Below are 13320 nucleotides of genomic sequence, written 5' to 3' on the forward strand. Positions count from 1 at the left end.
TTTTTATGGATTTCGTGGGTAAAGGGGGTCTCATTGGGGTTCCGATCCCGGATCCTGCTTACTGTTTTGTCAGATTCCTGTATCCCGCTTACACTATGTATGTAAGCAATTCTCATTTTTTTGTCATTTCCTGTGTCTCGATAGACCTCATTTCCCGTTTTCACGACACAATAATTTGACTTTTACGTGTCACGCTTACAAAAAATCGGCAATCCCGCGTCACGCTTAGACCCCAATGAGACCCACGGTAAAGGTGCACCACACAAATTATGTTCAACGAATGACGAATTTCCTATAGGCATGTATGCAAAATTCGACAAAATGACGAAATTAAATATGCACGTAGATTTAAGTTTTCCTTAATCCACGAAATTGGTACCCACAAAAATAAGTGAATTCACAGTATATATTTATCCTTTATTTCAGTTGGTGGTATAGCAGTGAAGGAACACTTTGAAGTAGTTGTAATACCTCTCCAGATACAGATCACATACCATTTCTACAAAATACTGCTAGCATTCTTCTTCCCTGGAGAAACAGATGAAGGTATTATAAAGAATGAAACACATGTCTGGGAATTTATTTTCCATGGGAGAGACTGATAGAATCCTATGTACAAAATATTCAATAATATTGAGTATATAAGCTAGCATGTCAAAACTAACCAAAGAATATCAAGCATGAAAGGTTGGGCAAGATAGAGTTGCTTAACAATTCCATTCATTATTGCACTTTAAATATCTTGAATAAATCCAGTGGGGTGGGTTGGGGTTTTGATTATATGACAATCTTCAGTTATGTGCAAGTGATAGCGTTGCTTCAAAATGATCATTGAGTATTTGGTTACAAAGATATGATTTCTGTTTTTGAAAAGAACAAAAGTTACGATTTTACATTTAAAAAACATTTTAAAATTATTTAATGATTACTGGGTCAGTAATCATTAAATAATTTTAAAATTCCCCCCTCCTTTACCTGTGCCATCCAGTTTAGACTTATTAGAGTAAGGCATGATAGAAAAATTGATTTAATGACAATTGCTATGATCCATATTACTGCAAACCTGTAGACCAAAAGATTGTATTTTAAAATGCCTTAGAGATATCTAGGTGGTGAATGCACAGTCTTTTTAAAAAACAATCTGAAATTTTTCAACAAAAAAAGAAGGGTATGGTGATAGAGTAGTCTGAATTGAGTTATGGCCCTTGGGCCATCTTGCAAATTGTACTACTTTTGCTGGTAATGGGTCTCTTTCAACTAGAACTGGAAGCTTTGCATCAGTCTATAGACATCACATGCTGTAACTCCCAGCTTAGCCTGGTTTCTGTTGACCCACTCCTCCATTAGGAGCACCCCCTTCTAGAGGGTTGTATACCTATGTCTCAGACCTTCCCAAGGATAATACTGGCAACATGTGCCTTGTATGTTACCCCTAAAGCAAGCATTACCACCACACCAGAATAATACATGATTTTGAGGTATATATAGGTAATAAAACTTTAAGGTTACGATTCTTGAGTTCCATATATTTAAATATTTGGATAACAGAATTTACATCCATTCATAATTGAGTTTGTTAATTGAGTTCAGAAGTAGAAAAATATACCATAGAACACATTTTGCTATTTCTAGAAATTTATGCTGTTGAAAATTTACTTTAGACAACTTAGTTTTCCACAAAAATAGCATTTTCTGTTATTAAAGGGAGATAATTAAAAAATATATATATTTATCATTTTAAAACAATTGGACAATAATACAACTAGCAAGTCTAACATTGGAGAAATTATGCATTCAATGGTTTTTAACAAAATAATTTACTAATACAGGTTTTACAATAATATCTCTCTAATAAAATTATGTTATTAAATAGAATTTAAAAATATTGAACTACTTATATAGTTGAATTTTAACGAATCAAAATTAAATCGTAGTAAATAATTTTTTTATTCATTTCATTGTTTGAAATTCTTTATGATAGTATTAATGCAAAAGATTTTAGATTAAAATATTATTGTTAAAGAGATGATGACGATTTTAATTATATAAAAAAGGGGGGGGGGGATTAATTATTGTTTTTGCACTCCCCAAAAAAATCTTCACCATATCATTTTAAAACTATTGAGTTTGTAATTATCATTATAATTATATGATCTGAAAATCAGTAAGTGTAAATTCATAAATTATTTGTGCATTATTATGATTTTTGCAGAATGGACAAAAAGATGTGAGATTAATTATTATGATTTCCAGTAAAACTGCATACAGATGCATATGGTTCGAGACCACAATTGTCGTCCCTTGATTTTTGTTGTTCACAAATATAGTCCCTAGTGTTGACAGTGGGTTACTTGCCATTAATTTGTATACCTCTTCCAAATTTATTTCTCCATGTTTAATGCCTGAAATTGCAAGAAGGGGGGTGAAATTACACTGTAAAAAAATTTGGGTTCAGAATTTTAAAGGAAAGTAGTGATTTGGTCCAGCTGAAAAAGGTTGAAAATTAGCACTTCGGAAGCTGTCAAAAGATTTCAAGACGCCCTAAACATAAAATTGTCCATATTTTGAGTTAGAGCCAATGAAGTTTTCTATAATTTTGATATAATTTGTCCCAAAAGTAGTACAGCACACTGTAAAAATTTCATTCAGAAAGCGCAGGTGGGATTTTTTTAATTTTCATTATCTTCTAAAAGAAATGCACTACGAAATAATTGTGGTCTCGGACCATATGTGTTAAATTTCAGGATGTAACTTTTTATTATTGGGATACTCACCCATTCACATTATTCACATTACAGTGGAGTCCCTGGTGTCCGCGTGGCCGGTGATACCACGCATTAGCTGATTTCGTCATATAAACAAAGTAACACAAATAAAATCGTTCTTGTTATTGTTTCAGCCTTCCGAAGGGATAAAAAAGAATAAAACTTATAAGTTCAAGAGTTAGATAATAACTGCAATCCCGTGATCTACAATATTTGGCCAATTTCCATTAAAAAAATTACATCATCAGATAAAATTTGTTTTATTTAAGTCAAACTTATATCAGATTGAAATAATTTTTGCTCTGCATCCTTGGCAGTGTGTTTGGTTCAAATTTAGCTATATTTCGGAGTAGAAATTCTTTCCTTTATTCAAAATAAGCTATTTTTGGCAGGCATGCTCGAAATCACCGGACATTGGAGGAACTCTCAGAACAGGGTTTCCCTAATTTTGGACACATATTACACAAAATCTTGAGAGTGAAACCATACAAACAAGATTTTATGAAATAAAAGTATGTTATGAATGTGTTCACACAATATTATCCAATTATTGGTTTTATCAGTTGAATGAAGTAAAGTCATAAGTCTTAGGTGTGAGGATACACTGGACTGCACCATAATCAAAAAAGCTCACAATAATTTCTGAATTCACAGTTTTATCTCTTAAAAATGGGAAGTAAGATACTAAGGGAGGGGGGATAAAAAAAATGACATGAAACTTAAAGAGAAAACAGGCAGCACCATGATCAAAAGAAATAATGGGCCAAACAAACAACCATCTACAAAACAGCTACACAAAAATGAAATTTAGGAAATACAAATCTTGGGATAACATAGAGTGCTCCCACTTTGTGCATCATTTACAGTTAAACAAATTATGAATTAAGATATTGGTATATGATGGAATTTGTCAGACTTGTTGAATATGAAAATCATCCAGAAATAAAAACAATATTTATATAATGCTTGTCTCTTGTTTCACAGATGATGATGTGGAAAATAAAAAGAAGGATAAAAAAGAAAAAGACAAAAAGAAGAAAGAAGCAAAGAAATCCAAATCTTCATTTTATATTGATGTTGATAGTGAAGATATTGATAAAATGAGAGTAAGCTAAACAACAACATAAAACATACATGTTAAAACATTTTTTTCCTTTTAATTGAAATAGAATGAATCAATGATATTTTTCTCCCATATTTTAAGTTGCATTTGGAAACAAAAATAAACATTTCAGACTCTCCTTAAACAACTCTAAACTGTGTCAGACTGCTATTTGAACTTTTTTGGGTGATTTTTTTATTTATTTTTCTGGTAAATGAAATCTTTTCAAACCATCAATCTCATATAAGCTGAAACAGATCATCTTGATGTGAATGCTCAGTCACTACATGTGTGTTTCACAATAGAATATTTATTAAACTTTATACTGTCTTTTGTATTTTAGGAGAGGGCTGCAAACAATAATACCTTTGTGTATGTCAAAATACCAGAGGTTTCAATGCGTGTCAGTTACAAGGTTAGTGTACTTGTTGGTAATGAAAAAGTTAAATTTGGAATGAAATACTTACATGGAACTTTTGCTTGTGTACAGATATCAGAAGATGTGGTATGAGTGTCAATGAGACTACTCTCCATCCAAGTCACAATTTGTAAAAGTAAACTATTATAGGTTAAAGTAAGGTCTTTAACACAGAGCTTGCCTCACATTGAACAGTGATCTATAAAGGGCCCCAAAAATGACTTAGTTTGGATTTTGCCCGAGAACAAAGTTATTTTGGAGTGCATTTCTTTTAGACATTAAATTCAAATTATAAAAATTGCACCTGCTCTATCTCAAAAAGATTTTTACAGTGTAGTGTACTACTAGTGGGACAAATAATATCAAATTTATAGAAACTTCTACCAGCTCTAACTCAAAATATTGACAATTCTGTGTTAAGGGGGTCTAAAATTCAGTTTGACAGCTCCAGTCGCAATAAAATTTGACCTTTTTTAACAGGACCAAATCACTACTTAACATAAAGATCCCCCTACTTAATATTTCATTCATTAAATATCAAGGAATAAATTGGGAAAGTGTATCAAATAAAAAATGCAAGTTATACACTGTTCACACTAGGGACTATATTCGTAGACAACGAAAACTAAAGGACAGTAACTGTGTCCTTGGACCAAATGAAATTGTACATAAAACTAAGGTTGCAGAACTCTGAAGCCAAGTTGACCCGAGACTGTTTAGTCTTCTGACTTTTGATAATGTCTGCTTCAATATATATGCTCCTGAAAGTTTTGTATTTGGCTTTCCAAACTTTTTATCACCATCATGTCTGATAAAGTTGAACAGGTGTCAGGAACAATTGAAATGATATGATTCAATTATTCCACACAGATCATTTTACATTGAATGCACCTTTTATTTTAATATTACAATGTTTTAGGGAGAGAAAGAGAAAAACATAGAAGACATCCATGACTTTAGTATCATATTGCCAACATTTGAGTATCACAATCGTATATGGACATGGTTTGATATTCTGATGGCACTGAAGAATGACAGTAAAAGGCTTATATTATCTCAGGTAAGTAAACAATCTGTAATTTATCGAATGATTTGTTTTTAGGTCAAGTATTTTTTGCTGGTCAATTACTGGTTCGTTTATCTGTAAAAACCTAAACAGGAAAGAAAACCAGACCAACTTTTAGCATTACGCCCATTTTATTGATTGTTGTATTGAACCTAACCTGTCTATTGATAAAGATTGCAAGTTGACATCTAGATGTCTTGGTTATTTGCAGGGGTCAAATTTAAGCTTTATTTTGTACTGGCCAGCCGTACCAGTGGACAAAAAATCTACTGGTCCGGCTCCATATCTACTGGTCCTAAAAAAATTATGTTCATTCGACAAAATGATATATATATAAATAATAACCCCCCAGTACCGTGTAATTTTTTTTTTTTTGATAAATAGATTGAGATTGCGGTGCAATCAGTAATTTAAATCGACAATTTTCCACTGGTCCACCGGACCACCACCTGACAATGTCTACTAGTCCGTCCCAAATTCTACTGGTCTCGGACCACGGGACCAGCGCAAATTTCGACCCCTGGTTATTTGTGTCATTGGGATGTTCTCTCAACATGCTCAATAGCATCAATCCTCTTCAAGGGGATTTTATAATTGAAATAAACTAACAAAATACATGGTTCCCAAGGTCAATTGGCTTATTCTATTAACTATTTGAGTTTTAATACATCTTTATTGTTTTTCTTTTGTGCAGAATGAATTATTACAGAAATGTTAACAACTTTCTGTCCTGAATATGCATGAAATATTTGCACTGGATATTGAGCACCAACAATCAAGATGGCTATCTTGTTTCTTTGAAGGAAAAATCAGGCTTTATATTTATTTTATATTTTCATAGGCAATAAAACAGAAACTGCACATGAGGTCCAGAGTAGGGGACGAAACTCCTCTAACAGATGTACAACAGGAAGAAGATAAAATGAAAATGTTATTAGGGGCAAAACTGTTGGTAAGACACAATTAATTAAGGAATGACTGTAATATTATTTCTGTCAATGAGGAAATAACATAAAAGAGGTGCACACTGAATAACCCGTATAGCGGGTTATTTAACAGTGTGCACCACAGTACTTTGTCCCTATTCGACCTTCAGGATACCTGATATCAGATTATGGCTGAACAACAGACAATGAATCAAACGAAACTATATTTTATTCACAAATGTACAATAATTGCATTAAACAAAGTCGGATAAAACAGGAGTCAGAAAACTTTCTTAAATGGAGTTCAAAAATAAAGTAATTTCAAATGTAAAATGAAAAATAGAGTGTTCCCAGAGTTAGTCTTAAAACTAAAGTAAATTTGCTTCGCGTTGTGTTTTAAAGTAGTAAAATTGCACCAAAAAGGGGTGACTAACTCTGGCGAACTGCACCGAAGTGGTGGCTAACTCTAAACTCGAGTGGTACTAATTTTAGTTCCGGCAAGTATTTGGAGGTCTGTGCAAGGCCGACTCCGACTAAATATCAAATGATATCCTAAACTTGTCATTAAACAGGGAAACTTTAACAGAAAAGGTACTGAAGAAAATTTAACTTTAAATAAACATTTAAATACTAAATAATTAATCCGTTCAAATTAAGGGGAATTAACCTAGGCACACCAAGGCACATCTATTACATTGACATATGTAGGTTTATATAACAGATGATTTTTAATAAAGTACAGTATATTTTTGTCGAGCCTGCAACTTTTGTTGCAGAAAGCTCGACATAGGGATAGTGATCCGGCGGCGGCGGCGTTAGCTAACTTCTTAAAAGGTTTATATTTTAGAAGGTGAAAGACCTGGATGCTTCATACTTTGTATATAGATGCCTCATGTTACAAAGTTTCCGTCAGTCACATGTCCAATGTCCTTGACCTCATTTTCATGGTTCAGTGACCACTTGAAAAAAAAGTTCAGAAATTTGTAATGTTGAATTCTCTCTTATTATAAGTAATAGGATAACTATATTTGGTATGTGCGTACCTTGCAAGGTCCTCATGCCCGTCAGACAGTTTTCACTTGACCTCGACCTCATTTCATGGATCAGTGAACAAGGTTAAGTTTTGGTGGTCAAGTCCATATCTCAGATACTATAAGCAATAAGGCTAGTATATTTGGTGTATGGGAGGACTGGAAGGTGTACATGTCCAACTGGCAGGTGTCATCTGACCTTGACCTCATTTGCATGGTTCAGTGGTTATAGTTAAGTTTTTGTGTTTTGGTCTGTTTTTCTCATACTTTATGCAATAGGTCTACTATATTTGTTTTATGGAATGATTGTAAGGTGTACATGTCTAGCGGGCAGATGTCATCTGACCTTGACCTCATTTTCATGGTTCAGTGGTCAAAGTTAAGTTTTTAAGTTTTGGTCTTTTTATCTAATATTATATGCCAAAGGTCAACTATATTTGGTGTATGGAAATATATTATGATCTATATGTCAGTCCCGCAGGTTTTATTTGACCATGACCTCAATTACACGGTTCATTGCACAGTGTTAAGTTTTTGTGTTTTGGTCTATTTTTCTTAAACTATAAGTAATAGGTCAACTATATTTGTTGTATGGAAGCTTTGTAAGCTGTACATGTCTGCCTGGCATGGTTCATCTGAACTTGACCTCATTTTCATGGTTCATTGGTCTTTGTTTAGCTATCTTGGTTAATGTTAAGTTTATGTGACCGTTGTAATAAAGCTTTATACTTAGGACTATCAACATAATATCAATGATTAGTAAAGAAGGCGAGACATTTCAGTGTGTGCACTCTTGTTCCATTTATATGGAATATTTGACATATAAAAAAATTACAGCACAGCTCAATTGATTTGTGAGGCAAAGTGTTATATATTTACAGGTTCAAGTTTTATGACATTGTTCATTATTTAGTATCATTAAACTGAACTTTTTTTTCAATTTTTATTTCATTTTTTAACTTTGAATATAAGCCATGAGCTTCTAAACAGAGTCAAACACACTACTGTGGATTCAGTATTATCTTGGAACATCAATTTTTTGTGGATTCAGTGAGTTCAGGGGAACCACAAATTAAATTTTTAATGAATTACTAATTTTCTAGTCTTGGGTGTGTTTGGATATACGCCTGAGGCGGCCTATGGGTAACCATAGGCCGCCTCAGGTGTACATCCAAACACACCCTTGAGTAAAACAAAGAAATCAAGTATCCAGGCAATACAATGTGCTGCTATGCTTGGAAGTTTTAAAAAGAAATTTTAAACATGTAGATATTTCATCTTTTTTAATTTCTTTTTTTCAGGCAGGGCAAGATAAACCAAGAAAGAAATCTCTTTTTGGAAAATCACAGGAAAAATAATGCAACTGTTAGCAAATAGAACAAATATATGCTGTACACATGAGATTATAAAATGCTTCTTTACATTTACATTTTAGACAAATATATCATTAGATTGTTTACATTTTTACTATAGCTAGGTCAATATCTACTCATTATTCTCTGTGAAACTTGCTTTTACGAGTTAAAATAATACTCATTTATTACCATGAAATCTCACTAAGGGGAGATAATTTATGAAGTGAAATATCACTAAGAGGAGATAATGTATAAAGTTAGATATCACACTGTATAAATGGGAAATAATATATGAATTTGAAATTTCACAACTGTTATCAAAAAATATTTTTCTCTAATGGGAGATATATAGATTCCACAACTGCAACAAGTGTGTTACAATGTTTCTCCACTCGAGACAGTTAAATTTTAATATTTAAAGCGTGAGGCTTTGCCGAGCTTTTTAAATAGTTAAAATTTAACTGTTGAGAGAGGAGGAATATCATAATACACGAGTTATAGTGGTGGAATCTGTTTCTCTTATGATTTTTATCCCTCTTTTTCCCAAGATTTGAAGAAAGTTGTGTACTTTTTATGTGACGTCATCAGACATGGTCGCCTTTTTTCATGACGTCACAATATAAAAATTCAGAAGAAACAAAGAAAATTTAACGTCACAATAAAATTTCGACCAATCATTTGCTGAGAACAAATTTTTCACTAGAGATTAGAAATATTTTTCTCACACCCGTCAGGAAATATGAAAATAGCATTAAAATTAGAGAAAATAATTAAATTGGTTCACGACTGTTATCAAAACAAAATTTATGGACATTTATGTTGTCTTTAGAGGTTCTAACTATTAAAAACCTTTCAAAGTAGCATTTTCTTGAGGGTGATTTAGCATGGAAACTGTTTCATGTTTTCTAAAAGTTATATTCAATCTGACTTTGAGCAGTTAAAAGTATTTATTTTTCAATATTTTAACAAACACTTATTCTTAATGATTTAAGGGGGTAGACCTTGGTTCAGGGAGATAACTCTTTAAATCAGTTATGCGTTTGTAACAGTCAAGTATTGTCAATGAATTTTAAGCATTTACCTGAAACAGATTCAAAATAATCTTTGTATCCTAGAAGCTTAGAACATATTTATGAAAATGGCTGACTCAAACGTACTGATGATTTTAAGAGTTATTTCCCTTAACCTAGGTCTACCTCCTTAATTAGCTGAAACAACACATCAGCTATATTTACTGCAAACTAACATACATGTACTCACATGGATAATTTATTTCTTTTTTGTTTGTTCATTCTAGTCAACTTTACAGTAATAATCTGAAGTATTCTATTTATATATGTATTAATATAAGGGTAGACCTAAGATAAAACAGATTCTTATTCATGTATTGAGAAACTATATTAGGCATTGATATTTCAATTTTAAATGATACATTATTTCGACTTGGAATTAAACATTGTTAAAAGAAATAGCCAGTGTAGTTTACTGTGTAGTGCTTTGAAGGCTTGTTTGTCATTTAGGATTTCATCATTTTTCTTTTTGACCATGTTATTTTCTTCCTTTAATCAACTTATGATTTTTTGGGGTGTCATTTTTGTATTGTCTGATTTTTGTGTTTTGAAAGATGATATTATACACCTGGAAAATTCTCAAATAGAAGTTATCAATACGTTCAAGAATTTATTTTTATCTGTAGTAGAATTTAGGGGAGGGATTACATTTTTATTGCAATTGTTATTTTATATGTACAAATATTGAATCAAATGTAAATAAAGATTGGTGCAATATTTAATATTTATGGTTATATGAATTTTCTAAATATGCAATGTCATAATAAATTGAGGGAACAGTTAACTATATAGTGGAATGTAGAATTGGTGATAGTTTTGCATTAAGGGTAGAATTTTTATTAGAATATTCATGAGTAAGTGTGTATGCTTTTTAAGTTAGTTATATGAAATTGATATGATTAGTTTATTATGATGCGTTATTTATTTATTTTTGATACTTTGCATTGTATGTGAAACCTGTCTGAACTTTTTGTCGTTATTTTTAATATTTAGTGTTGATCATTATAAACCTGTACCCATGAAGATTGGTATCCAATGAATAATAGTGAATCCTCAGTATATCTGATCTCTTGTATGTTGACATACAAAGACTGTTTTAATATTTGTAATGTTACCTGTGTAAACTAGGCATTTGTCTAGTAGTGTGGACATGCAATTATCGCAAGTGTTTTCTGTAGACAGGTTTCATCATATATCATTGTTGGTGCTTGAAGAATGTGAAATAATGATAATCTGATCTGTGATAATAAAAGATATAAATTGTTATTGTCAGCTTTATTAATACTAGGACTGTTTCATTTGCATCTTTCTCATTTGCTGATTTACTTCAGATATGCTGAAAGTTCTGTCAGTTTTCTTTCCTTTTTGGCTGCTGTGACTTATTTTTATTTGAGTATCACTGATGACTCTTTTAAGATGAAATGTATGTCTATGGTACACAATTAAAATCCTGGAATCTGTGATGATATAGAAATAAGAAGCTCTGGTATGATTGCCAATGAGACAACTCCCTACAAGAAACCAAATGTCATAGAAATTGACCATTATAGTTCACTGTGCAACCTTCAACAATGAGCAAAGCCATACTTTATATATCTAATATAACAAATATTGACTATGCAATATGCATAAAAAGACTGCAATATGCATATAAAGACTGTGCAATATGCATATAAAGACTATGCAATATGCATAAAGAGACTATTGTTTTCCTTTGTTTAGCGTCATATTGATTAACTTAAGCTTTGTGATGCTGCTACCCTCATGTTGTAGTGTTCATTGGTATGAGGGTCTGAATTGGGTTTACAGAATTGAGAATCTTGCTGTGAACTTGGGTTCTTTTAAAAGAAGCTTAGTATGACTGCCAATGAGTCACTTCTCTACCAGAGACCAAAATGACATTAAGCTTGTTAGGTGAATCATTCCATGCATCAAATATAGTTGACCTCTTCCCTAATTGATAAAAAGAAAAAAACACACAATAAAATGTGCAGCCTGATACGACCGCAGAGGGTGAACCCTGAACAGTTGGGGAAAATTTGGACACAATATTCAAGCTTGATACGGTCTGAATTTGGATTGTGATCAAATTTTTGACATAATATAGGTTTCACAAAATAAATGTGGTCAAAGATCTTTCAAATCAATTGCGCCATTCTGTGCAAATGACGATTTTTTCTTGAAAGTTTTCAAAAATTTGAAAACAAAATATGAATTCCTTAAACCCCCTTGGACCAATAACCCTGAAACTTAATCCCAGCCTTTCCTTTGTAGTACAATTTCAGAAAGATCCATACACTTAAACACACTTTATTGTCATGAAACTAGAAAAATGTTTTTGGCCCTTAATTCCTACATGTTTGGGGCAATTAACCCCAAACTCAATCCCAACCTTCCCTTTTGTTATATGGAACCTTGTGGTACAATGTCAGAGAGATCCATACACTAACACACAATTATTATCCTGAAACAAAAAAAAGTTTGTTTTGGACCCCTTTTGGACCTCCAATTCCTAAACTGTTGAGACCATCATCTCCTAAATTAATCCCAACTTTCCTTTTGTGGTATTGAACCTTCTTAAAAAATTTCATAGAAATCCATTCACTTAAACTAAAGTTATAGTCCGGAAACCAATGTGTCTTCAGACGACGACGACATGATATCATTAGGCGATCCCAAAAAATTTTGCGGTTGTATAAAAAACAACCAGTAAACCATGAAAATGATGACAAGGTCATATGATACCCGTTAAACAGACCTGTAACCTAACAATCATTCCATACATAAAATATTGCTGACCTATTGCTATATTTAAGAACTTTAACAGACCAAAACACAAAAACTAAACATAAACCAATGAACCAATTGCCTGAAAAGGAGGTCAAGGTCAGGTACATGTATGACCTGCCAAACTGACATGTACCCCTTACAACATTCCATACAGCACATATTGTTGACCTAGATTGCTTTTAGTATCTGAGAAACAGACCTAATTATCATGATAATATAAATAAATTTTGTGTTCTTACTGTCTTCTGATTGGTTAAAATTATTAGTTTTATTTTCAATGTTGTCAATTTTGATGGCGACACGCCCACTTTGACATTGTGTATTCATACGCTAACATGTGTGTACGTTGTTATTGTAAATATAAATAATATAAAAAGTTCTTTGAGCCTTAGTTTTGATAGAAATTTATTTATAATGAATGGCAATAATTTATTTTGATTTTATTGAACCATAAAACTAATTTTTGACTCTTCACATTTTACATAATCCGCTTCGCGTATTATTCAATGTGAAGAGTCAAAAATTAGTTTTATGTTTCAATAAATTCAAAATAGATAATAGCCATTCACTAAATAACTTTAATGTTGATCACTGATCTATGAAATGAGAAAGATGTCAAAAGAACCATGTCCGATGGACATGTAAATTTTGCAAGGAACACATACACCAAATATAGTTATCCTGTATCACTCATAATGGGTGAGAAACTAACATGACCAAATTACTATCTAATTTTTTTCAACATGTTCAAGCTGTTGCTAACGATGAAAATGGGGTCAAGGACAATGGACATATGA

The 13320-nt window shown here is 32.2% G+C and overlaps 1 protein-coding gene across 1 annotated transcript in view; it reads left to right on the forward strand.

Moving 5' to 3' along the window:
• The window catches only part of LOC139527559 (protein hobbit-like), a 99517-nt gene extending 88518 nt beyond the window's left edge, over positions 1-10999 (forward strand). Inside the window, exons 54-60 of the mRNA XM_071323066.1 lie at positions 427-546; positions 3750-3871; positions 4211-4282; positions 5205-5345; positions 6193-6303; positions 8610-9658; positions 9872-10999. Coding sequence (XP_071179167.1) covers positions 427-546; positions 3750-3871; positions 4211-4282; positions 5205-5345; positions 6193-6303; positions 8610-8666 — 623 coding nt within the window. The 3' untranslated portion in view covers positions 8667-9658; positions 9872-10999. The remainder of the gene's footprint in view (positions 1-426; positions 547-3749; positions 3872-4210; positions 4283-5204; positions 5346-6192; positions 6304-8609; positions 9659-9871) is intronic.
• The last annotated feature ends 2321 nt before the right edge of the window (positions 11000-13320 follow it).

Source organism: Mytilus edulis, chromosome 6 (assembly GCF_963676685.1).
Source record: "Mytilus edulis chromosome 6, xbMytEdul2.2, whole genome shotgun sequence".
NCBI lineage: Eukaryota > Metazoa > Mollusca > Bivalvia > Mytilida > Mytilidae > Mytilus > Mytilus edulis.